This window comes from Apteryx rowi, unplaced genomic scaffold, assembly GCF_003343035.1.
Source record: "Apteryx rowi isolate R43461 unplaced genomic scaffold, aptRow1 scaffold_5, whole genome shotgun sequence".
NCBI lineage: Eukaryota > Metazoa > Chordata > Aves > Apterygiformes > Apterygidae > Apteryx > Apteryx rowi.
The window spans coordinates 5,328,190-5,353,895 of NW_020450760.1; the positions used below are offsets into that span (position 1 = coordinate 5,328,190).

The 25,706-nt window shown below is 33.6% G+C and overlaps 1 protein-coding gene across 5 annotated transcripts in view; it reads left to right on the top strand.

Annotated features, from left to right (window-relative positions):
• The window catches only part of ATG2B (autophagy related 2B), a 46,779-nt gene that overhangs the window by 15,940 nt on the left and 5,133 nt on the right, over nucleotides 1-25,706 (top strand). For 2 of the 5 annotated variants that reach the window (XM_026079322.1, XM_026079325.1), the window contains 29 exons: nucleotides 85-177; nucleotides 369-557; nucleotides 1,202-1,475; nucleotides 2,323-2,425; nucleotides 2,962-3,154; nucleotides 3,296-3,438; nucleotides 4,389-4,546; nucleotides 4,788-4,960; nucleotides 5,313-5,463; nucleotides 6,329-6,528; nucleotides 7,431-7,511; nucleotides 9,046-9,152; nucleotides 9,474-9,566; nucleotides 10,458-10,528; nucleotides 11,545-11,621; nucleotides 11,869-12,039; nucleotides 12,537-12,678; nucleotides 13,827-14,029; nucleotides 15,020-15,246; nucleotides 15,901-16,009; nucleotides 17,565-17,759; nucleotides 18,348-18,449; nucleotides 20,030-20,108; nucleotides 21,061-21,265; nucleotides 22,240-22,309; nucleotides 23,270-23,352; nucleotides 23,877-23,998; nucleotides 24,143-24,297; nucleotides 25,315-25,464. In XM_026079322.1, coding sequence (XP_025935107.1) covers nucleotides 85-177; nucleotides 369-557; nucleotides 1,202-1,475; nucleotides 2,323-2,425; nucleotides 2,962-3,154; nucleotides 3,296-3,438; nucleotides 4,389-4,546; nucleotides 4,788-4,960; nucleotides 5,313-5,463; nucleotides 6,329-6,528; nucleotides 7,431-7,511; nucleotides 9,046-9,152; nucleotides 9,474-9,566; nucleotides 10,458-10,528; nucleotides 11,545-11,621; nucleotides 11,869-12,039; nucleotides 12,537-12,678; nucleotides 13,827-14,029; nucleotides 15,020-15,246; nucleotides 15,901-16,009; nucleotides 17,565-17,759; nucleotides 18,348-18,449; nucleotides 20,030-20,108; nucleotides 21,061-21,265; nucleotides 22,240-22,309; nucleotides 23,270-23,352; nucleotides 23,877-23,998; nucleotides 24,143-24,297; nucleotides 25,315-25,464 — 4,119 coding nt within the window. The remainder of the gene's footprint in view (nucleotides 1-84; nucleotides 178-368; nucleotides 558-1,201; nucleotides 1,476-2,322; nucleotides 2,426-2,961; nucleotides 3,155-3,295; nucleotides 3,439-4,388; nucleotides 4,547-4,787; nucleotides 4,961-5,312; nucleotides 5,464-6,328; nucleotides 6,529-7,430; nucleotides 7,512-9,045; nucleotides 9,153-9,473; nucleotides 9,567-10,457; nucleotides 10,529-11,544; nucleotides 11,622-11,868; nucleotides 12,040-12,536; nucleotides 12,679-13,826; nucleotides 14,030-15,019; nucleotides 15,247-15,900; nucleotides 16,010-17,564; nucleotides 17,760-18,347; nucleotides 18,450-20,029; nucleotides 20,109-21,060; nucleotides 21,266-22,239; nucleotides 22,310-23,269; nucleotides 23,353-23,876; nucleotides 23,999-24,142; nucleotides 24,298-25,314; nucleotides 25,465-25,706) is intronic. The other 3 variants (XM_026079324.1, XM_026079323.1, XR_003255722.1) reach the window with 3 other exon arrangements.

Below are 25,706 nucleotides of genomic sequence, written 5' to 3' on the forward strand. Positions count from 1 at the left end.
GGTAAAATGTCATAAATGTCTTTGCCTGTGGCTACTACTTCCTCCTTACCCATTAATTCTTTTTATCTCTATTTTATTCTATAGCTGCTGACATTTCATTCTGAAGAAGAAAATGATTCTCATGCTATGCCATGCCTTCAGCTTCATTATAAGCACTCAGATAACAGAGGACCTCAGGTAAGGTGGGAGATAAAAACACTAAGTTTCTGTGTAGCATCCTATGTAATTTTGTTGATACTAATGGAAGAGATAACTTTCTGTAAAACTGAAAGCCCTTAACAATCGTTCTTAAAATTTATTTCACTATATTGTTTTTGAGGATTTCACTGCTTTTTTTCCTTATTCCCCCCCCCCCTTTTTTTTTTCAGGGAAGTCAAGGGAGACTAAGTTCTGTTCCACAAAAAGCAGAGTTACAAATAAAGTTAAGCCCAGTGTTTTGTGAACTGGATATTAGTATTGTAGACAGATTAAATTCTTTACTTCAACCACAGAAACTAACTACGGTGGAGATGATGGCATCTCATATGTACACTTCTTACAACAAACACATTAGTCTGGTAAGTTAAAAATGAAATTGGTTAATATGCATGCAGAATTTTTGCAGGTAGGAAGTATCATTGATTGATGACAGGAAAAACTAGTCTCTAAAACTTACTTTAGATAGATTTCAGACATCAGTGAATGTTCTTTATTTAAAAATTTTATAAAACATGAAAAATTATCAGTATGGCTTTATCCTGAAAGTTTGATTCTTTTCAAAGACAGTCAGCAATAAGCTACAGTCAGGGAGGTTTTTGAATGACACATATCAGTGACAGGAGCTGGAAGCCATGACTTACTGAGAAAGGAAAATACTCATGGTAGTAGTTCCTGGCTTCTCAGCAATAAGATTTTTTTCATCTAAGACATGTTAGTGCATAACTGCTGCTGAGTATTGTTTGGTGCTCCTACTCTCTAATTTGAGAAAGAAGCACAGAATCGGAGATAGCCACTTTTGAAAGATTTCTAGCCTTTCTTTTAAATACTTAACATTTAACTAAATAAAATCTTAACAGTACCAATAATAGAATTGTATCCTAAAAAATAAAAATAATTGGTCCTAGTATCTGTGTTTCGACATGTGAAAAATGAACCTTTTTTATTGTCAAAAGCTTTCCCCATAGTAATTTTTAATGCTATTTTCTCTTTCTCCCCCCCCCAGCATAAAGCATTTACTGAAGTTTTTCTGGATGATTCACATACTCCTGCAAACTGTAGAGTTTCAGTTCAAGTCACTGCCCCAGCATTAAATCTCTCTGTTCGCTTCCCAATACCTGACTTACGATCAGATCAGGAAAGAGGACCTTGGTTTAAGAAATCACTTCAGAAGGAGATTCTTCATCTTGAATTTACAGATATGGAATTTAAGACTGAGTTTATAGGAGGGTCAACTCCAGAACAAGTTAAATTAGAACTCACCTTTAAAGAGCTAACTGGTAAGAATATTAAAGTTATATTCTTTTTGGTTTTTCCCAGCGATTACTTAGTTGAGACAGAAGTCTTCTCATATGAATTCATTGAAATGTCTTTCCTCTTGAGGGAATCTCTTTCCATTTGCGTTTTGGAGCATAGATCTCTCTTGCCGCAGTTTAGCGTTCTGTACTTAATATCAACATAAGTCAAAGTAATACTCCAGGGAGATTAGGTTAATGTATATAGGTGTAGTGCTTGCTTTCTTGTTTTTGAAACTTGAGTTAATATTTCTGTTTTTTTTCTGTTATTGTTATACCAGTTTGTTTTGATTTAGAATGTCTCTGGAATTTCTGTCACAGTGTTAGATATATATTTTATAGATTATAGGGAGAGATTACAATTATGCAAATTAGCAATCCCATTCTAGTCTAGAAATAAACTGAATAATGATTTCCTAAATGACTGTCGTGTAGAAAACTTTAATATTTTTATGCCTCTAATAACTTTCAAAGTAATAAATCTGTCAGACTGGTCTGTATTTGAGACCACCTGTGTTGATTTGTTTCCCATTTCTTGTAGTTTTCAAGTATCTGACATAATGTAGTGATGCTATAAATGTAAATGCAGATATCTATGCATTAGAAACATCTGGTTTTCTAACTCCTGCTAGCTAGAAGATAGTGTGAAAGCATTTTGATTTCTAAAAATTAAATATCTATTTTTATTGTAAAAGAAAACAAAATTCACAATATAAGTATCTTACTAGCAGTGTTTACAATTAGCTTGTTGAACTCCACCCTGAGGAATGGGAAACATGAAGTTAGCAGCTCTTTCTTCTGATAATTTTTTCTGTTATCCTTTTTTACTCAGGTTCATTTGAAGAAGATAAAGCAGAGGCACCGATAAAGTTTTTTCAAGTATCTGGTGGCATAGATGGAGATATGACATCATCAGACAACTTTGACTGGCCTCGGTAAAGTAATGTTCCATTTTTTCATCATAGATTGGGGGGGGGGAAGCTGTGTGTAGTACTGTTATTTTTCTAATTTTAATGCAACCTATGGCATAAATGTTTTAAAAATCAATGGCAAAGAAAGAATGTGCATTTATTGAAAAGAATCCAAGAATTGGTGAAACCTCCCCATTTGTAATAATGCAAGACCGTTTTAATGGATAATGGTTTTTGGGCAGGTTTGAGGGAAATTTTTGTGAAAGGTAGGTAGGTGATTATAGACTTGAAACTTTTTATTTAGTCTGCTTTTGGAGACTTAACTTTCTGGCCTGGCAATTCTTTTTCCATGTCCCTTTGTGCCTAAAAGTATTCATTTGTTTGTTTGTTTTTTCATGATGGTATCACTTTGTCTAATAAAAGATGTTATGTCTCCCAGGTCTTTGGCTGGCTTTATGCATGTATTTACTGGCTAGCTGGTAAAGATAGAGGAGATGTAGCAGTGTACCATGTATAAAAATTCTCTAATGGCTTATTCTGCATAATTTCTCCAATATCAGGATTGTATTGAAAATAAACCCTCTAGCTGTGCACTCGATCCTGGAAAGGATAGCAGCAGAGGAGGAAGAAGGAGATGGTAACTTTCAGGAGGAAGAAGAAGGAGGGTCTCATTCTTTGAAGGATGTGTGTGATTTTAGAAGACCAGAGCCTTCTCCTTTTTCTTCTCGTAGGGTCATGTTTGAAAATGAAGAGGTACTGTAAAGTTCTCTTACTGCTTTTGGGCTCATTGTAGATTGAATCAATATATTCTCCCTACCTTATATGCATCGTCTGACCCCAAAATATTTTTTACTTAAGTTTTTTTTTTTCTTTTTTTCTTTTTTCCCCTTTCAGATGGTGATGCCAGGAGATGTAGTTGAAATGACTGAGTTTCAGGATAAAACAATTAGCAATTCTCATTATGTACTGGAACTCATGTTACCAAACATTCACTTAACATTACCAAACAAAAGCTTTTATGAAAAACTTTACAATAGGCAAGTATGATTCTTTGCTTGGTTATCATGACCTGTATGTACTTCTAGTTCTGTATTCATTGTTGATAAAAGCTATTGAATGAGTAGCTGTAGCAGTAACTCATTAGTGTAGTTTTCTAAGAATATAAAGTGCTGTATAAATTATAAGACTCAGTAATATCTCTCATACTAACTTAGATCTGATCTGTGCTTTATCAGCCAGCTGCAAAAGGCACTTTGGCAGATTTCATGAACAGAGGAGAAAGTTAAATAGTCCATTGCTTTCGGAGAAAGCACCTATTCAGACCTTTGTATACAATGTTTAGTTTGCTCTTATCTACGTGAATTTTCCTTTATAAATAGGTCATCATACTTCAAAAATGGTTGGATTCATTTTTTTTCCTTTCTTTTACTCATTGATTCTTTATCTAAAACAGTAAGACTACAAGTTATAAATTAGCTATATGAAAGATGTTTCATATCAAATTCTACTTCATATTTCGCATCAAATCATACATACAGATAGATAGGCGCATATACATATATGTATCTTTCATACACATATATACAGAGATGTAGTTGAAAAAGGTGACAAAGCTGACACTCACTTGAAATAAAAAAAAAACTAGAATGTTTTCTGCCATTTTGCTTGAAAACTGATGCAATAGATACTTTTTTTTTTTCCCCAACCTACTGAGATAATATGCACCTACTAATAGAGGAGTTTTATGGCAGTGTCAAATGCTGGACTTTGTGCATATCATAATTATGGATAAAAAAAATTTCATTATTTAGTGCTTTTATTCATTAATATGTTATTCTTTCTCGTGCTCTTGAATCTTTTCTCTTCCTTGTTTACCTGTAATATATGAAATCTGTGATGGAAATACTGCTTGATTGACCATGCATTAAATGGGAATATAATCATATATTTTATGTAATAATAATAATAATAATGTATTTCTTTCTAGGATCAGCAATGATTTATTGTTGTGGGAACCCACAGCTCCATCTCCTGTAGAAACTTTTGAAAACCTTTCTTATGGTGTTGGACTATCTGTGGCCAGCCAGCTCATCAATACTTTCAGTAAAGACAGCTTTAGTCAGTTTAAATCTGCAGTTCATTATGGTAATACACTTAATAAATCCTCTAGAGTTATAGTGGTACAAAGCATAATTGACTGAAACGATTAAGCTGATAGTGGAAAGAATTTGCAAATTTATAAGAAAGAATTTACGTATTCCAAGACTGTTGTATTAATTAAAATATAAGTTTGAAATTGAATCATATTACAGATGGAAAAAACAGTGAGTTATTGGCATAATATGTGCACTGGTAACAAAGTTGTGTTTGCCATTTTATCTAATAGATGATGAGAGTGGATCTGAGGAGGAAACACTACAGTATTATTCCACAGTTGATCCAAACTATCGTTCACGCAGAAGGAAAAAGCTTGACTCTCAGAATAAGAACTCACAAAGCTTTCTCTCTGTTCTGTTAAATGTTACTCATGGATTAGTTTCAATATTCACAGATGTAAAGGTGAGATACTGGGGCTGAAAATAATATGCAAAATCAAGCATAGTGTGTCAAAATTATACTGTTGTTTTGGCTGTGGGACCCCTTCATGGTGTATATACTGTTTTTTGGAGGGAGCAAATGTTTACAAGAACATTAGAATAATTCTGTAATCTTGATACTACTGTACTATAATGTAATTAGACTATAATGCCACATAATTAATATTTTAGCAATTCTGCTTACTTTGTTTAACATGAGAATAAACACAAGCAGGGAAATATGTGTTTGGTAGTGAATGTCATGTTATTTTAGACTATCTTTAATTGCACAAACTCAGCAAATAATCATTTTGTCTTTCCTATTCTTCCTTCAGAAAGATGATGGAAATATACTGGAAGGAAAATACGGTGAATTCTGGTTAGAATTCAACAGTGGTTCACTTTTCAGTGTGACTAAATACGAAGGCTTTGAAGATAGACACTACATTTGTCTTCATTCTAGCAGCCTCAATTTATATCATCAAGGTAGGGACAGGATTAAGATGGCTTTCAGGATGAATTTGAGATGAGATAAGATTGCAGTTCTTTAGGAGAAATGCTGTCTTTTTGTTCTGATAGTACATCATTTGGCACAATAGAGCTGTAGTTCATGGCTAATGCCCCTATATGCTACAGTAATACAACTTATTTGATAACTATGTTTTCTTAGTTAACTCTTCAACTTAAATTTGCAGGTCTGTAACCCTGGCAACTGCTGGTCTTTAAAGATTTTGTGGTCCTCTGACAATTTAGCTATGGTCTGCTCTCTGTTGCAAAAGTACTCACTTCTTATATCTTAGTGGTTATTTGATTTAAAATGGTGCAGCATAGTCTGCAGCAGTGAAATTCAGGCTGCTAATTGTAGTCAGCAGGTGAAGATTCTAAGCTATGTAGTCTGTATGGCTGATGATTCTACCATAGTTAAACTTCAAAACTTTTTTCTCTTCAAATGTTTTTGATTCAGTGGTAGTCAGTGGACTTTGTGTGGGGCTTAATTATTGTGTGTTTAGAGGTTAATCTTGCACCATCTCATAAAATGAAAAAAAAGAGACCTACTACTAACTCTCTATGTAACCTAGGGAAGACCCCTGTCCTTTGTTTCAACTTTTGTTAGAAAAGTAAAAAAATAAAGTTACATTCAACATTTTGTGTAGAACTGTGGTTCTAAATATGAGATCACCTGTAACCTCCCCTTCCCAATTTGTAGTTGTAAGTGTGCATGACTAACATTAATTGGTGGTAATGAAAATCATTTTAGAGACATTAAGAATGAAAAGGATTGTCCTTAGCATTTCTTAAATTGCTAACAGCTTTGAAGCACTAGGTAATTCATGCTAAAATCTCTCTGCAGGTTTGGTAGATGGGATTGTCCCTTCATCTGAAGTACGACTGCCCAGCACAATACGTCCCCATTGGTTAGAACCAACCATTTGTTTTTCCGAAGAAGATGGTCTTAGTAGGACTACTTCGGATGGTGTGGGAGCGGACTGTTTGAATATGCTGACTGTTGCAGTCAAAATACAGTCAGATAAATTAGAGAGCAATACAAAGGTTTGTGTTTTCAAATTTTTGCTTTTATAATTTGTTTGGGYTTATCTCAGTTTGTCTGGAAACACTAAGTGTGGAGTTACAAAGATCGTAGGTAAAGAAACCATGAAATCAGAGCTACTCTCTTTCTTAAACTATAATTTGCTATTAAAATCAGATTCTTTTGGATGGATTGGAAGTATCAGCATAACTTACTAACTCTTTCAATGCTTCACTATGTTGATCACATTTTATTTCTTTAATGAATGTACTTGTTGGCCGGTTGGCCTTTTTCTCACTCAAAYTTGTTTTTGTTCAGCTGAGTTTTAATCTGGTGCCAAACCAGGCAGGAATAAAGAGTTAAAAGCTTTTTGTTCAACTCACTGGTAGTGTCATAAATGCACAGCCTTTGTTTCCTTACTTGGAGCTGCACTCTGGCAATAAGAGTGGTTCGTTTGGCTTTGACAGTAGCATTCATTAGCGTGGCTAAAAGATGAGCTGTTAGCTGGCTTAGTGGTGACAAATGGATTAGTGGAGTTGTCTAGAGAAGGAATCTGCAGACTAACACAGCATTTTAGTGGCTCAATGAACTCAGGTTTGAACAGCATAATAAAGGACTATGTTAGGTCTGTACTCCTGGTAATTCCTGGAGAATCCCAGCATGAGTGAACAGATGACCTTCCTACCACCACCACAAAACTGGTCGTCATTTCTAAACTCTCCTGTTACAACAAGTAACAGACTGTATTAGCCAGGGTTTTTGTTCAGGAAAGGCTGTCTTCCGAGTTTCTAAACCTGGCACAGTCCTTTCTTCATTTCTAGACAGTTGGGAGATTCTGGAACAGAAGCAAGACTGTTTCATATTCTAGATCTCAAATAGTTATATGTATTTAATGTAAGTTAATTTGTGCAACTTTCTTGTACAGGAATTTCTAGTTGCTGTTGGACTAAGAGGAGCTACCCTTCAGCACAGAGTACTGCCTTCAGGTTTAAGCTGGCACGAACAGGTCAGGTTGCTACAGTTTTCTCAACTACATCTTTAACTTCAGTGTCATTGCTTTGATATTTGCTTTAAATATCAAACTTAACATAGTGAAAAATCTTGGTGTTAGCCATTATCCTACTCTGTTCTTGTAAGTGTTATTTTTTACTTTTTTTTTTTTTTCTTGTCTCTCTTGGATAGCACTGATAGACTGTAGATTTGTTCTCCGATTTTAATTTGTGTATTCATTTGCTGCAGTTCATCTCATCATCCTAAATCTCTGCCAGGGCCACTTGAGGAAGTTTAAAAAGTTGAGTTCAGATAGGAAATCTCCATAGCCTAATGCTCATTGTTTTCTTGCCCTTCTCTTTATCCAAGTACTTAGATAACCCTTGACTTAAAACAACCACTTGCAGCTTTGATGGGGTTTCTCTATTTCTGCATTTCTCCCATCTGCTTACTTCATTCCTCAAGTCCTAGTTTCTCCCCATCAGTTTCCTGTTTTAGATTGTGAGTATAGCATTAATGGAAAAGAAGACTTTGGGGAATTAATAAGCAGCTGATTACAGAAAAGTTTGTAATGAAAATCTCAGACTTAATCCACACACATCAATATAACTCTCTTCAGAGGTATAGTGTAGCAGGCAGGACTAGAGAACCTAGAACTGGAAGCTGTGGATAGAGGTGTATGAGTTAAGACATGCCATTAGCAGAGTAGCAATATAGTTGTGTGTATTTGCGTGTACACCATGCTGAATTACAGACTGTAAACCCTGTCATTCAAGCTGTCCTGCTCCAATATATATGGTATGCATGTTTTTACATACATTTTTATAGTATGTCTGTGTGGAGCTGAGCTATGGGAACCTAGCGCTCTGGGCTCAGCAGTGTCACTCCTTTCTTCTCTGCATGGTGTTCTTATGTCTTTTCATAGCCTACTTTACATATTGTATTGCTATTGCAGAGTGAATTTTCTCTCAAGCTGAGTTGAGAACCTTGCCTGAAATGCATTTGGGTATCTCTTTGGGGAAAAAAAAAAAATTAGTCAAAGGATTAGATAGAGGAGAGGATTGAAAAGACTAACAGTGTTGGTATGCGCTATGCTTGGGATAATGGTTAAAGACAARCTTTTATTTTTTGCACTGTAACTGAGTTGAGAGAGATTTAAAGATGATGTTTCTCAAAGAAAAAGTAAAGAGGAATAGGAATTTATTTTATACAAAGTAGGCTACTGATAGACAAAGAAAATATTCTTAACACTACCATAATGATGGCAAAGAATGATGAATGAGACTGTGTTTGTGAAATGCTTTAGAAATAGTTAGCCACTTRAGGTTCTGTGGCTAGGTCCTTTCCATATTTTTCTGAGTATGCTGTTTGGCTCTTGTATTTTTTGCCGTTTACATTTGATGCTTTCCTGTATTCACATACTTGGAAGCACCTTTAAATACCTACCAATCAAGCATTTTGATGTTAAGGAATTTCTTTTTTATAATTTATAATTGCTTGTTAGATTAACACATACTGAAGGATTATAATAATATGTTTGTGACTTTTAGATTTTATATTTTCTGAATATTTCTGATGAGCCTGTTTTGGGATATAATCCTCCAGCTACAATTACAACTTTTCATGTACATCTGTGGAGTTGTGCTCTTGATTACAGGTAAATAAAATCCGAGCGTATAACACTTGATACTGCAACCATGTATTTATTCTTTAGGAATGCTCCAGTTTGCATATTGTGAATATTTATTTAGGCTTGTTTGGGAAAAGTACTTACCTTAAACTGTAAGGAAACTATGTTATTTAAAGTAGGAAAAGCACTAGCCTAGGGTTGGGGAATTCTAAGTAGGCAACCTCTAAGACTTTTTTTGCACTTCTGAAATATGCACAAAATACTGATATATATAAATAGATAGATATAGATATAGATATATAAAAATTTCTTTTTTTTTTTTTCTCCCCTGACCCTGCTTGTTTTTAGGCCCTTGTTTTTGCCAGTCAGATCTCTACTTACTGTTGAAACTTTCAGCATTTCCAGCAGTGTTGCAGTAGATAAATCCTCTTCTACTCTCAGGTACAATTTTAAGTGCTTGTGGAACAGGGAAGCTCCTGTAAAACTTGTAATGCCTGTCTACTTTTTTAATTTAGAAATCAAACACATTGTGTAAATGATCAAATTTGTTTGACTCTTTGAAATGTATTTTGTTTATGTGTAATCTTTCTATTTTATTAGGTTAAATACATTATTATTAGTTGGATTGCTTTTAGTAACAACTAGCAACTCTGCAGCCTTTAATACAGTTGTAAGATGTCCTATACTAGAGGACATCTATACTATATTGAGATAGTATATTAAATAAGGAAATATTGCATGTAATTTTTCTTAAAATTTCAGTTAAATATTCATTCTGTTATACCTGTACTGATTTGAAACATTTCCCAAATTGTTTGTTTCTATTGCTAAAACCTTATAGATGGCCTTGTATATTGAAAACAAATGTCTCTGCTATTTTGTTTAAAAAAAAAAAAAAGTTAGTCTGATTCTATATACCAAAACCATTATTTGTTACTCAAATAAGGATCAAATGGATAAATTAAAATGCAAATAAAATTTATTTAGTGATTGTAGTTAAGATAGTTAGATCCATACTCTACAATTATCTTACAGATTTGGGAGTTATGAAAGGTTAACGTGAAGAGCTTGAATTTAAAATATGTTTGAAATATATTTAAATATATAGCAAATATAAATACATATATTCCCAAAAGCTTTTAAATATATATAATATAAATATGTAATTGTAATACATGTACATGTAATGCATGAATTTTAAAATATTTTTTCTAAATCAGCTAAATATTTTCTATTTTGCCTAGTAAGTTGCACATTGTTTCCTTAACATGTTTGTTTCTCTTTGTCTGTCTGTTTCTCTCTCTCTCTCTCATTTTTTTTTTTCTTTTTAAGGATAATTTTAGATGAAGCTGCTTTGCATCTGTCTGACAAGTGCAACACTGTTATGGTGAACCTTCATAGAGGTAAGGATGTTGTAGATGTAACTGTGATCCATTGTTGAATTTCTTACAGAGCCTAAAGAAACAAAATTGCCAGAATACTCAGTATATATATGAAGCTTATTAAAGAAAATAATAAGCAGAAGTTGAATATGAATGAGTAATGTAATGTTGGTGAAAACATGTAAGTATTGCAGTTTTGATTTGTAGATGCAGCAGCATGTCAGAAAACAGAAACCTGACAGTCCTTCATGTTGTTACCACAGCTGCGTGTTGGGTGATTGAAAAAAGTGCATTTTTGAAAATCTTGAGTTGAGACAGAGAGAAATCTCCATAGAAAAGAGATCTCATAGAATGAGTTCTGAATGGTTTAACCTGGAGAGTGTTACGTGGCGTGGAATTCTGGGTACCCTTTTCAGAAAGATATCAACTGTTTTGCTCTCATTCATATAGTAACACCTTTTAAGATTAAGGAACTTGAACTTATATTTAACAATTATATTGTAGAAATAAGTAAACCCTGTGGTGACAAATGTGTATATTTTGCTTAGATAAGAGATCCTTAGTGAAGGACAGTGTAAAGATGTGCCTACTTTGTTTAAATATGGAAGAGGGGAAATAAGTTACTCATGGCACTGAAGAGTTTGTACAATGTACAAATGTCCAAGTGGCCCTTCAACTAAAACATTCCTAGGATGCTTAGTCACTGAACTTCTGTGTTGCTATGTTTCTCTATTTCATATGGATAGGATGAAGATAAATGCATTAAAGATTCCACTGTACCCAGGTGGTGGCCATGAGAGTGATACATTGGACTGAAGATTTCTGTTCTTATTTTGAGTAGCTGAAACTTGAACTCCAAGAGTAATTCTGATAATAGAAAAAAATGCAGAAATATAGAAAGTGTTGACCAAAAAACCCACCTTTTTTGCTCATAGTATTTCTAATGGTTTCATGACCCAAAATATACAGTAAGGATTATGTTTGTTCTTAAGTATTTATCTTTCTTTTTTTTTTTTTAATTACCCATTGACTTTCAGATTATGTTCGTGTTATGGATATGGGACTGCTGGAATTAACCATTACAGCAGTAAAATCTGGTTCTGATGGGGAAAGAGTAAGTATCTGCAATCACAATTAAAATAAAATGTAAAATCTTCATGACAAAATTGTGATTTGAAAATGATTTTATTATGCTTAGAATCAAGTGGGGAGGGGGTTCAGTTTACCTATACTATTTTTTTAAAGTCTCTTTTGACTAGTTAAATAAATTAATTTAAAAGTATCTGTGTATATATTGCTATTTTTATTGAATCTCAGATTGGTTTTAAACATATTCCTGTCTTGTTATTGTTGCTATCTAGACTAAACCACGTTTTGAGCTGCACTGTTCCAGTGATGTAATCCATATTCGTACCTGCTCTGATTCATGTGCTGCACTAATGAATCTTATACAATATATTGCAAGTTATGGTGATTTACATCCACCTGCTAAGACAGAGATTAAATCTGGAGTCAGCAAGCCAAAAATGAAGGTATAAAATGGCAAAATACCATCAACTTAACTGTACATTTCCTAGTCAAATATTTTAGCTCTGATGTCCAGATTCTATTTCCAAATAATATGAGAATTGCTGCAAAGAAGTGAACTGATTGTGTATAGCTTAAAATATATTTGAGAGTAAAATATTACCTTTTTTTCTGCCTTGGTCAGTACTTGGTGTTTAAAATATTTTGTGCTGTTTACCTATTGTACTTCATTCTTATCTAAAAGAAGAAATTCCAAGACATACATGAGCTGTCCACGTGCTCTTAGTTAAGCATTCTGATGATCTAAATACCCTGAACCACAATGTTCTAAGCTATTTTATGGGTCACCTAGTGCATACTTTCAGTTCAATTTGTTGTTTATAAAGTTAGGGTATTACTCCTTGCACTTTAATGGTTGCGTATCAAGCCATTTTAGCAAAATCATGTTCAACATATTGCAGTTGTCTTTAAGATGTAACTATGTATAATTCTTATCTTATAGGTAGATACCTTTAGCCAACCATCTTCCCAAGGACCAGTCCTTGCTGAATCAGAGCAACAGATTTTACGGGATTTGATGAGTGATGCTATGGAAGAAATTGAGCCTCATCAGACTGCTTCTCCCATGAAGCCAGAGTCTAATGGTAAGGTTCCTCTGGGGACATAAGTACCCTTAAAAAAAGGATACTTTAGCTTTATTAAGTTAAGTAAAAAATATTAGTATCTGTTAATAATAAAACTATTGATGGGAAAGAAAGCATTAGAAAAATGAGAAAATACTAAGTATTAAGACTATACCTACACAGCTATCTTAACATCTTCTGTACATTGGACAAATACTAATATAACCTTTAAGAAAGGAAAGTGAGATCGAAAGTTTTGCATATGTTGAGATACTGTAGCAAGAGTGGGAGCACACCTTTAATGTCTTGAAATCTTCTGACTAACAAGTATGAGATTCTTACCTGTAGTAATAATATTGCAAAAGTAATTTAAGGTTCTGGTCAGATATGCATAACCAAGATGCTGAAAACAATAGGGAAGGATTTTGACTTTGTGGGTCTCTGTCAATACCCAAAATTCTCTAAGAATGAGTCACCACCAGGTGTAAATTGATAGGGCATGCTGCAGTGTGGAAGAATCGAAGAGCTCTATTCTGCATATGAAGGTAATCCAGGAGGATGGAACAGTTCAGCTGAGTCACAGAAAGAATTTAGAGCTGAGGCAATCTTTTAATTAGCAGAAAGAACAAGGTATTTGATTTCATCACAGGATTGTAGCTTCTGCATCATGTTTAGAGCTGAATCCAAAGTAAATTGGAAATGAATTTTGAATTGCAAACAGTGATAATCTCTCTCTTTTTTTTTTTTTTTTTTTTTGATGTCTAGTCTCTTTCTAATGATGGAAGATGAGTTTTCACTGTAGTATTGAAAGTTATAGTATTGCGGTCTTACTACATGAATGAGAAACTTGGACACAAAAAGCTGTTTTATACCTGCGGGGTTTTTTACAAATAGTTTTTCTTGGTTTTTGTCAGCTCATCTCTACTAGTAGCAAGTTACGACTGCTGTAATTGCTTTCAATCATACAGTAGATAAATTTTTGAAAACTGTACTTCATAGTAGGAATTGATTCAGCATATAATAAGCATATTCTCTTTATGATGTAATCAGTTTTAAGTAACATATTTTCATTAAATATTCTGTTATTTTGTTCTTATTTTCATATTTTGTAAAGATTTTTTTCACTAAAACTTTTTTTTTTCCCCCTCCCTTGCTCCTTCATCTCCCAGGAGTTTTGGACGATAGCTCTCAAACTCAGGAGCCGTCTTGTTCAGATCTCTTCCTGTTTCCAGATGAAAGTGGAAATGTCTCACAAGAGTCAAGTCCCACTTACGCTTCATTCACTCATCACCTGATAAGTGAGACAGTGGGAGATGTTCCCACTGAAAGCGATGACTTCTGCATTCTTTTTGCACCCAAAGTTTCTGTCGCTGTAAGAAGCTTTGAGAATTACTGTGATACCCATATGTAAACTGAATTAGAGAAAAGCTTATGCAAGATGTGTACCATTTAGATTTCATAGCTTTTTCTTGATTGCTTAGTGATATTCTTATCAGTGGGAAAAGTAACAGAAAAGTAATCTTTCTATTTGGAAAGTACTTCATGTATTGTTATTATTAGGCATGAATGCAGGTATTTTAGAATATATATAATTTTTCTATCTCTGCATTATGTAATTCTTCTCTGATGTGACTGTTACTTTAGAGTATATTTGCAGTTTTTCTACATTTTATTCACGGTTTAATATTGTCATTTTGACCTGTAATAATGGCACAATTAGAAAAGGTTGCAAGAAGAAATACAGTGTTTATCAAAATAATAGCTTTGCACATATTTTAATCTTTTATTCATTTCTCATATAATCTAAGCTTTCATTGCTTTTATGGGCCTGAGATCCTTACCAAAGCTCAGAGAAAAGCTTATGTGTTACTTTACACCACCATTTCTCCACTGCATGAAAAGATTGAGAGAACTATAGGCAAACTCTTTGAAAATAGCAGATGTTCATGTTCTTCATAATATCTCTAGTTGCCTTCCTCTTAATAGACACAGGCAGTTCTGGATTCCTGATGAGAAGCCATATTTGCCTGGTTATCTTCGAGCTTGTTTACTTCCAAAAATGCTAATATGGTAGCTCTGGCTCTACTATGTTATTTTCTAATTCTTTTGCAGTTCAGATGATTTTTTTTTTAAACTTCTTTTCAGTTTCTAGTTTATTTTTATGTGCATTTGTCTTAAGCTTACCTTAGAAGATTCATTCCTAAACTGAGAACAGGTATTGTGCCTATATTAATTATTAATTTCAGTATTTAAGTATTAATTTCAAAAGACAGAGTACAGAATAGTTTTGTTTTCTTTTCATGTTGAATTACACATCTGATAAAGAACTTTTAACTTCTCAAAATTTTTTTTTTTTCACTAGGTGAAAGAGGAAGAACCAATAGTAAAAGTAATGGTTAATGATGCAATTATCATAAAGGAAAATCATTTCAGCCAACCTATTAAAAAAACAGATACAAGCAAAGCTCCCCTTCATTTTCCTGTTCCTTTGGTACGCTATGTTGTGAAGGAAATATCTCTTATTTGGCATCTTTACGGTGGAAAGGATTTTGGAACTGCGCCACCATCATCTCCAGCTAAAAGTTTCATGTGAGTGTTTGGATAGTTCTGTAGATCAGGACATGTAAGATACCTAATTTTCCTTGGATTTGAGATTGAGTGGTGACATTAACCTCATAATTCTTCCCTCCGTCCATGCCTCCCTCTCCGCAAGGAATGTTCCATTCAGTTTAGTTCTAGATACCATAGTATATTTTTTTCCCATCTCCTAACCTGAATGAACAGAAGTGGTTTTGGTGTTTTGGGGGATGAAGGAATATGTTTGCTTTTTAAGGTTATGTTGAAAATGAAGTGTATTCTCTGAGAATTTTCCTTAGCAGACCGGGGCTTAAGGGACATAAGAGACTATCACCGTAATAGCTGGAGTCTGGTTTTGAGATATTATGTAAGCTAAAGAGGAATTAATGCTATCATGGTCAAAATTAAGGAAATGTTTTATGAAAATTAATTTGGTGGGAAACAAACCTAGAATTCTGCTCAAATATGCATAACTTGAGCAGAGAAAAAGTATTTTTTGGCTAACAGTAACACAACTTTCAGTATTTTCTGCTTTCTCTTTTAACCATTATAACACTAAGCAAAATTCACTGAAGCATGCATGCTTTTACAGTTAGAATTACAAATGAGCTGTCTTTAAATTTAAACTAGGAAAATGTACCTTTATGTTTGTTTTTCTCCCTCCAGTAGTCCCCATAGTTCTCCTTCTCATACACCAACAAGGCATGGACGGAGTACAGTATATGGGGGAAGAGGAAGAAACCCAGACTTCCTAATGGAAATTCAGTTAAGCAAGGTGAATGATAGAAAAGTCTTCAGCCATGACTCTTCATTTGTGAATAGCTTTATATATCAGTTTGATATCAGCTTTCCTTTAGAATTGAAAAGACTTGCTTTCATTAGTATGTGCATTTAAGCAATCATGTTGAAGATGGTGAATTTAAAATTGATTTAACAAATAATTTATTTGTTCTCCTAGAACAGGATTGCTTACCTGATGAACAAACATCTTTCTAAAGAGGAAGGATGTTTATTATAATATTCTTAATGGTTTTGTTTTTGTTTTTTTGGTTTGACCTTTTTTTTACGACTGCTTCTCTGTTTTCTTGTGACTTTAGTTCTACTTTGAATTGATACAGCTATTATGAAATAAACTGATTTAGGAAAATAACTGGGATGTATATCTGTTGAGACATTCAGTATGCCAGCTGATAACTGGATATTAAATAATACCCAGTTATTTCACAATATCGTCATTTTTATGGTTTCCAGTAACATTATTTAATGTCCTTTGGGCATGATTATGTTGCTGATGGTTTTTAATCCTGTGCTTAGATCTAGCATAGAAGCTAAGTTGATTCTATCTCTGTGCAGAATATTGACAAGGGGTTAACCAGTCTTCATATTTAATGGATCAGTAACAGAACCTTTTTAAAATAAAATTTGCTCAATCACTTATATAAACTTGAAAGGGATTACATAAAACTAAATGCCTTTTATATTCTGTACATGTTTTTAGAGCTTAAAATTCAGCCCATTAACAGTTAAAAATTGCCAGAAAATTTTGATAATTCTTTAGCTTTTTCTAGACAGAAATGATACTATGATAAAAAGGGTAGAAGAGTTTAATATTCCATGTGAAAATTCCATAGTAATACAGTATTTCTTAAGATCTTAGTATCTGGCCAGTGGAGGCCACTGTTCTGTTTGCTATGTGTGCTCTATTCCATTACACTGCAGACAAGAATGCTATGGAAGTTGTTAAGGCAGGGAATGATATGTAGGTAAACACAGGTCTCTGGAAATGAGAATTGCATCAAGAGATGGGGAAAAAAGGAGAATTTAGAATTATTTAGAATTAAAGTATTAGAATTTCTATGAGCTAATGTGAATAAAGAAAAAGGAAAGTAAGATTGCAAGTAGCAACATGAGAAGGCTATTTGGTAGAGAACAGAAACATTACTTTCTTAAGAATATTAGGTGCAGGATTCAAGAATTGCTTGATTCCCTGGTACAGGCTTCAGCATGATGCAAGAAAGAAGAAAAGTTGCAACCAAATTGAGAGGAAAAAAGCAGAACTGGTTTTGCTTTTCATTCTAATATGGACTCTCTATTTCACACTGACTCTTTGTTCTAGCTTGAATTTCCATCCCACAATATGAGTATGCCCACAAACAGGGACTGGTGTGCAAAAATCTGATTACTTTTCAGAAGCCTTATTATTATTCCTGTAAAGTTAAAATCATGGAATAAACTTGAAAGTCCCTATATTTTTTTTTAGTAGTATTGTATTGTTAAAGCTTGTTTTATCACTGAAGCTGATCACGCTGTTTTTCTTCTCTTTTACAAAGGTGAAATTCCAGCATGAGGTATACCCCTCAAGCGGGCCAGAAAGTGAATCCAGTCTATTGGAGCAGCCAGTGTCACGGCAGGTTTTTATTGTTCAAGACCTGGAGATTAGAGATCGCTTAGCTACATCACAAATGAATAAATTTCTCTATCTCTACTGTAGTAAGGAGATGCCTAGAAAAGCACATTCAAACATGGTACAGTTATGAAATATGTTAATTTACTGTATTTATTGTGATTGGATGCTATCGTTGAGAGTTGTATGCATTTCTTGATCTTTCAGAAGAAGGAACGTGAAGTCATGGAATATTGATGTGATATTACTCCTTGCTAGTTATTTTCTGGACTTCTAGTAGATATTAAAATTAATTAAAAAGGCAGTTTGAATATTAGTATGTCAGGTATTAATGTTTTTGAGATTCTGTCAATTTTAAAATGTAGATGTGCAGGAATACTTTGCTAGTATTCTGGTTTTGGTTTGGAACACATCTGTTTGTATGTGTATGCTTAAACTTTTCAATAGAAATGTAGTCTTAAAGTATACTATAGTCATACACGTTCTATAAAGAGTTTAGTAATTTTGCTTTTTAGAGTTTTCTTATTTCAATGATCTTTTTATAACATCCTTAAAGATTRCTTCAGTTTAACACTAGCTTTGTAATTGGCAAGTGGAATCCTATTAGCAGGACAGAGGGTTTGCAGTAAAGGTTTGTCCTAGCTAGTGTTCTGAGATTTAATGATTGTGAATGTTGCTACTTTTTATTTAACTTGTTGATGTTCTTCAGTTAACAGTTAAAGTTTTGCATGTCCGTCCAGAGTCTGGCAGATCCCCACAGGAATGTTGTTTACGTGTTTCACTAATGCCACTTCGCCTCAATATTGACCAGGTAGGTTGTGCCAATGGTTGTTTTCTAGGTTTGACATTTTTTATTTATGATCAGCCACACGTATCTTTGGATCTCTGTTTGCTTCTCTTTGTTTATGTCCATGTTAGAACTTACCTTGTGCTCCAGCTATTACAGTGATTAGACTTTTTTTTTTTTTTTTTTTAAACTAAGCATATCTATAGAGCTGGCTGTTCTCTCAAAAATGCCAGTTCATCTTCTGAGATTTCTGATGACCTCTATACTTATTGAAATGGTAACTTTTTCAAAGCATATGCTTATACTTGAACAATCTTGGTTTGCTTGTTAGTGAATTGGTTTTGGTGGTGTTAACTGAAAAAAGTTAATCATTAACCCAGAAGCTGTTGGCAATATTTTAGTCAGGGGCACTTATACTTCATGTGTCTATTCCATGCTGTTAAGCTTTTGGTCTTGCTATTGACTGCAGTGGCCTGAGGAGCAGAAATGGGAGAAATTGTTTGTCTTTGTTTCTTTAGCAAGCACTTTGTGCAAAGTATTTTTCGTGTACTCAAGCAACAGTTTTTTTTTTTTTCTTTTCTCTTTTTTTTTCTGTTTATTGTTAAGGAAACTAGGTATTCCTGGACATTCAAATTTAAAGTGCAATTATTACTCTTTGTAGAGACATTTCTTGCTTCATTTACTTTCTGCAAAGAGATGTGGTGTTCAAAAGCACAATTAGGAGTACTATACCTACCTCCTGTTTCCTGCAACAGACATTAGATACCAGCTTTTCACTGTACTATTAGAAAATATTTCTCTGTATGGTTTGTAATAATTTCATATAGAATAGTAGCATGGAAATACTGCCATCTTGTGACAATGCATGTTCCCTCTTTATAACTTTTCTAAATCCTTTGGGTTTTAAACCATAAAAAGAAGTAACCTTTGTAACTTCTGCAAAACTAACCACACTTTTCTTGGAAGCACAGGGCTGCATGCACTTATGTTAAAAATTCTTGTTATTGCTTCTTAAGCTGTCCGCTTATCAGTTGGAACCAAAAACGGAAAAAGAAGCCCAGACATCATTAGTCATAGAATGAATAAGGCACCACTGTGATACATCTGTCAAAAAAGAAAATGGGATGCAGCAGACAAGAAATTAAGTAGTGGCAGAGAAGTGTTAATAACTTTTAATGAAACACTGGTGAGATCTGATCTGGAATGATTTGTCTGCATTGGCAGTATTAGTACAAATGAGTATAAACTGGTCTTGAATACCTTTTGGTTGGAAATTAGGAGTGAGTTTATAGCCATTAAAACACTGGGCCAAATGGGAGCAGAGATGATGGAAAAACAAGCTGAAGTTTTAAGACGGCTCAATAGCTTATGAATCAGATCATATATAGCAGGGGGCAATGACCAATAGGTTCTTTCTAGTTTCTGTCCTAGATTCCTAAATGACTTCTGCAATCGTTAGAGGATCAGAAAGGATCAAAATAAAGAAATGCATTATGACTCATATCCATATAGAAATATAAGACTTGGAATTGTGGGTAATTTTTTTTTAGAAATTTGGTGATATTTCTTTTTTTAAGCTGATTGTATTGTATTTTTGACATTAGGATGCCTTGTTTTTCCTGAAGGATTTTTTCACTAGCCTCTCTACAGAAGTTGAACTTTTAGTGACTCCAGATCCTGAAGGTATGATGAGATAATAGGAGGGAGCTTCTTCTTTCTCCTTTAATATGTGTGCATATGTATAAGTGCACGTAGGTGAACCTCATGTGTGTTTATAATAGCAGTTAGTGATCAAAATTCAACATTAATAATTTATTTGTTAGAACACAGAGATTCTGGAAGTGTTTTATGGTTTTGTATTTTATTAATACTGGCAAAGATCTTCAACACCTGGAATTCAGGTACACGATGTGGCAAATTTTGTTTCACCAAAATTGGAGCTTATTTAATGAGAAATTCTGAAAAATTTGCAGAATGTGTGTATATAATACTAGGAGCTATAATTAGGTAGAACAAAAACATTTGCTGCCTTTTTGCATAAAGGGGTATGTTTGTCTAATTGCTTTAATTTAAGTGTAATGCCTAGAGAAGGAATATAGCTCAAGTTTATAAATAAGCAGTACAGTATACGTAATTTGTTAAAGCAGTACTTTCATTCAACTGCACCAAGTTTGATTTGAAAAAAATGTATTTATATTGAAAAGTGTACTTCTCTACTGATTATATCTGTGAATTTGTTAGCACCTATACTTTACCTACTTCTGTTGAGACAGCATCCTGAAATACATAGGCTATGAAGTACTTTGCAATGCTCCTGTTAAAGTGGATTATTTATGCCAATGCATAATTAGAGCTGGGAGAATTTTTCTTGAACTTCAGAACATTTCATGAAGGCTTTTAAGTAAAAAGCAGTGGCTTTTTACCATAAATCTCAAATTAAGCTTCTTGTAATAATAAATAATAATAATTAAAATATTGTCACACTAAGAGAATGTTATTAATAGTCCTGGTAGTAATTCCTATTAGTTAGCATTAAAACTTAATAATACTAAGATAATTTTATAAATCCAGCTTTTTTGTAATCGCTGTGAAAGATATCAGGCTGTTTATTGTGTATAACTTCTTTTTATCTTAGTTAAGAAGTCTCCTGGTGCTGAAGTTACCTGCAGTTTGCCTAGACATGTCAGCAGCCTTAAGGACCCAAGACCAGTCATTTCTTTCTCATTGCACAAGCAAACAAATGAAAATGGTAGCATTGATTCTATGGATGTGGTTAATGGAGATGATCATCATTTCTTACAAGAAATGACATCGTACAGTGATCAGCCAGTATTTTTCAGGTAAATTTTAGTTGCAAGATTTCCAGAGAAGCACAGCTATTCTGCTGAATGCTTTCAGAAAGTGTCATGATAAGCCATTCAGAACGTATGGACAAGATGTGTCTTTTTGTTTATTTACTGATTATGGAAATCAAATATACTTGTTTGTGTCACTGGAAGGTAACTAATGAATTTATTAACTTTTGTGCACTACTGTGCACAAGAAAATAAAATGCAATTAAAGCTCTCCTATCTACAGAATAAGTATGATGTTTTACAAATAAATAAAAAGACCGGTATTTGTACTGCGGATCTGAAAATCTAAATTAGATCTAATATAACCAGCGATGAAAGTATATGAACAAAAATGATATCATGGAAAACTTATGAAATTAAAGTATGGTAAGAAAAGTTCTGAATACACTTCTGACCAAAAAGTGACTGTAGAGATTGCATCTTGTTATGCAGAAATTTTTTTCATGTATTCAAATGATAGATACTTATAACAGATACTTTTGTAAGCACTGCAGAACCAAACTGTGAGAGAATGACTGTGATTTTATTTTATCACATATATCACTAGCAGAATTTTTTAATAAGTTCCAGTTGCAGGGCTAAATTTTGTCCACAGAAATACTTCAGCCTTTTCTTTTTTCTTTTTTTTTCTTCTTTTTTTTTTCTTTTTCACAACATGGATTTCACTTAAGAAAAACTGAAGGAAGATGTTCATCTACAGGAATAGTACTACTTTTGCAGGGCAGCTACATTTATTATATATGCTAACCTTGATCTGAAATTAATAAACCAAGAAAGCTCAATTTGCCGTTGTTTTTTACGCTTGCTCTAAAGTACTTAAACACTAGCATGGTAGCTAGAGGAACTGTGGTTTACAGAAAAGGGTATGGGAGGATAGGAAACCATGAATTTATTTTTGAAAGGATCAATTTATTTCCTGTTTACATTCCTCATCGTAAAATTTCTTTTGTGTATTCCAGAGAATTTCGGTTTACGTCAGAAGTTCCAATACGGCTTGATTACCATGGCAAACATGTATCAATGGATCAGGTTTGTTTATAATACTGATATTGTAGAGGGGAAAAAAATTTTTTTTTTTCCCCCTGAGTTGGGATATATTTTATGTTCCCTACTCATTATTGATGTACCCTTGAGAAATGCAGAGCATTTCTTTCTTAAAATTCCAATAAAGCTTAGTCTTGTTTCATTCTTAATTTGAAACCCGGGGACAGATCCTCCAGATATGATTAATTTGTACTCAAAATGAGACTTGAAAGTCATGTTTATCAACTCAGTGACTGGCTGGAAGTCTTTTTGCACAGCTGTGATGACTCTCAAAGGATGATATCACTGCCTGATGCCTTAATTGTGTGTTGCATTTTCTTTGTCATTTAATGCCAGCATAAAGCATTCCTTTTTTTTTTTTTTTTTTTTTTTTTTTTTTTTTTTTTTTCCTTCACCTGCAGTTCAGCAATATAGGGGCTTCAGAATCTGGTACAGATCAAAAAATTTCTCGTGTTTATTTTTAATACGGGTTAGTTACTAAATCCAGTTTGCAGAGCAGATGTCAAATATTCTGTTTGCACAACCAAGTTTGTAACCTTTTACAGCACAAGAGTAAAAAAATATGGACAAGTAGAGGTGGGAACTCCTTGAATTGGCATTGCTGCCAAAGAAATTGAAGCATGAAATAGCTGCTTTATGATGCCTGGAGCACAGAAATGCCAGAGCTAGGTTTACATGACTTGTTACATCTTCATACTTCTGAGTAAACCTTCCTGTACTGAAAGATTTTTCTTAGAGTAGCTGAATAAGCCAGATTTTGTCTTTTACAAGTTTTCAGGTAACATAATTCATAGCGCTGTAATTAGTGTCATGTAGGAGACTGGGAGGGRTTCAGTTTAGACAAATAAAAATACATGCAAAAGATTTGAGATGATGAAATTATTTCCAATTACAGACTGCCAAGAGTGAATAAACTCTTCTTATAACAAAATATTTCATTTACAGGGGACATTAGCAGGGATTCTCATTGGGCTTGCTCAATTAAACTGTTCGGAATTAAAGTTGAAGAGACTTTGTTACAGACATGGGTAAGTTTATCAAATTGTAGAATAACATCAGTACTGCACATTGGGCCCGTCTATGGTGAATAACTGAATACAGCAAGCAAAATGCAAAATCTCTCATTAGGTGCACTTGCAAAATTCAAGACACTTTCTAATAATTTTTGTAACCAGTATTTCATTTTGAATAGGCCTAATGTAATTTATGGGCATTTGTTCTTTGAATGTGACAAAAACTGGAATTAAGAAATGTCTGTGAATGTACAGAGTTCAAGAAAATCATCTGTTTTCAGTATGTAATATATGTGCTAATCTCGGTGCTAAACTCTTAATTTTAGTTGTATGGTTGCTTCCTATGAAGCTGTATGCCATCGTGCAGTCTTAAACTCTTCTTTTATGAGGCACATACACATGAAACAGTTGGATTAGCTAAGAGCAACAGAATATGACACTCAAAACCAGCTTCCCTTTTGTTTAAATGACTTTTTTGATTTCAATGAATAAAGAATTAAATGAATTCTTTTTTATAAATATTGATCACTCTATTTCAGTTTGTTAGGTGTGGATAAATTGTTCTCTTATGCCATCAGTGAATGGATTAATGATATAAAAAAAAACCAGCTACCAGGAATTTTGGGAGGAGTAGGGCCAATGCATTCACTAGTGCAGTTAGGTAAGTTAATTCTTATTTCTATACAGATACACGTGGCACTTTTTATAAAAAATTGACAGAGTCAACTTTTATTTTTACTTCTTCTCAAGGCATACTGTTATTCAAAAGAACTTGCTAAATATGGCATTCTGTGTTCATTTGCAGTTCAAGGTCTGAAAGACTTGGTGTGGTTACCAATAGAGCAGTACCGAAAGGATGGCCGTATTGTAAGGGGCTTTCAAAGAGGAGCGGCTTCTTTTGGTACCTCCACTGCAATGGCAGCATTGGAGCTAACAAACAGAATGGTTCAAACTATACAGGTGTAGTATATTGCTTCTAGAATTAGACATAAAATGAGAACTTTTAGTAGTAAAGTGCTTTATATTAAGCTAGTATCTTAATGCTACATTTAAACTTGGGATCCTGTGTAAAGAATGCTATACAAATAGGAAACCAGAGAATCGGCAAAATTTCAGGCAGTCTGTGAGGTGAGAATCAAATATAATGTCTAGAAAATTGTGTTTAAAATCTTGCCCAACATCCAGACTGTTAAATGTTTTTTTATAATGTTTTTGTCTGTGTTTTCCCCATTTTATTGTCACTGTTTTCATTACAGATATTTTTCTGTACAGTTTAACATTAAAATACTCAGCTGCACTGAAAAAAGTCACTGACATGAAGGAAGACGAGTTCTTGGCTCATTTGTATTTTCCAGTAATAGGTTCTGAAAATTTTCTGATAAGATTGGCTTGTCTGTGCTTAAAAACAATAGTAATCATGATAATACACTAGAAGTCTATAAAGCTTTCTGGTTTTAATCCTGAAGTAATCTTGATTTAAAGAGATGATAGCTTTATATTCTTTAAAGTAAAATACCTAATGAAAATACAGTTTTACCACCTAATTTTGCAAACGCTGTATGTGTGCTTAAATTTGAACTAATATGGTCAAAAACAGTTGTGGTATTGGTGTGAGTGAAATTACGTATTTGTTTATGTATTTGTAAGAAAAATATACTATTCTTTAAATGTTTTGATTTTTATCTTGAGCTTTTCATATGGATCAGAGGATGCCTTTGAAGTTTTAGCAATTATAGGGGAAAAAAATATCAAGATGCACAGCATTCATGGTTTCATTCACTGTGGAACTTAATGTATAGTTACAGTTGTACTCATCCCAGAAGTTCTTGTGCAAAGGCTCAAACTGATGTAAATCAATATTATTTGTAGAATTAACAGTACTTTTATTTCAATTATGTCACCCTATGAATAGTTTAGAAATGTGATCTGATGCTATAGTAAAACTACTGTTATTTTGCATCTGCTCTCTATCTTCAGGCAGCTGCAGAAACTGCGTATGACATGGTATCTCCAGGGCCAAGTTTTACTGAAACAAAAAAGATCAAACGATTCCCTCGCCATCGTTTAGCTCATCAACCAGTAGACCTACGGGAAGGTGTGGCCAAAGCATATAGTGTAGTAAAAGAGGTGAGTGCAAATGTCATTGTTCTTAACCAAACTTAAGTTATACCTCATAAGGAAGCAAATAAAATGTCAAGTGTTAGCTTAAGCTAAGAAATTTTTAGTACCAAATGAAGAAGGGTTTATTTTTTTTAGAAAGACTGTCTTCATAGGTAATCTTAAAACAACGGAAAATTTGCATGGAAAAATCCAAGAAGCAGAAATAAGCCAAGATGTTATGCAGATAAGAGTGAATAGGACTTTAGTGT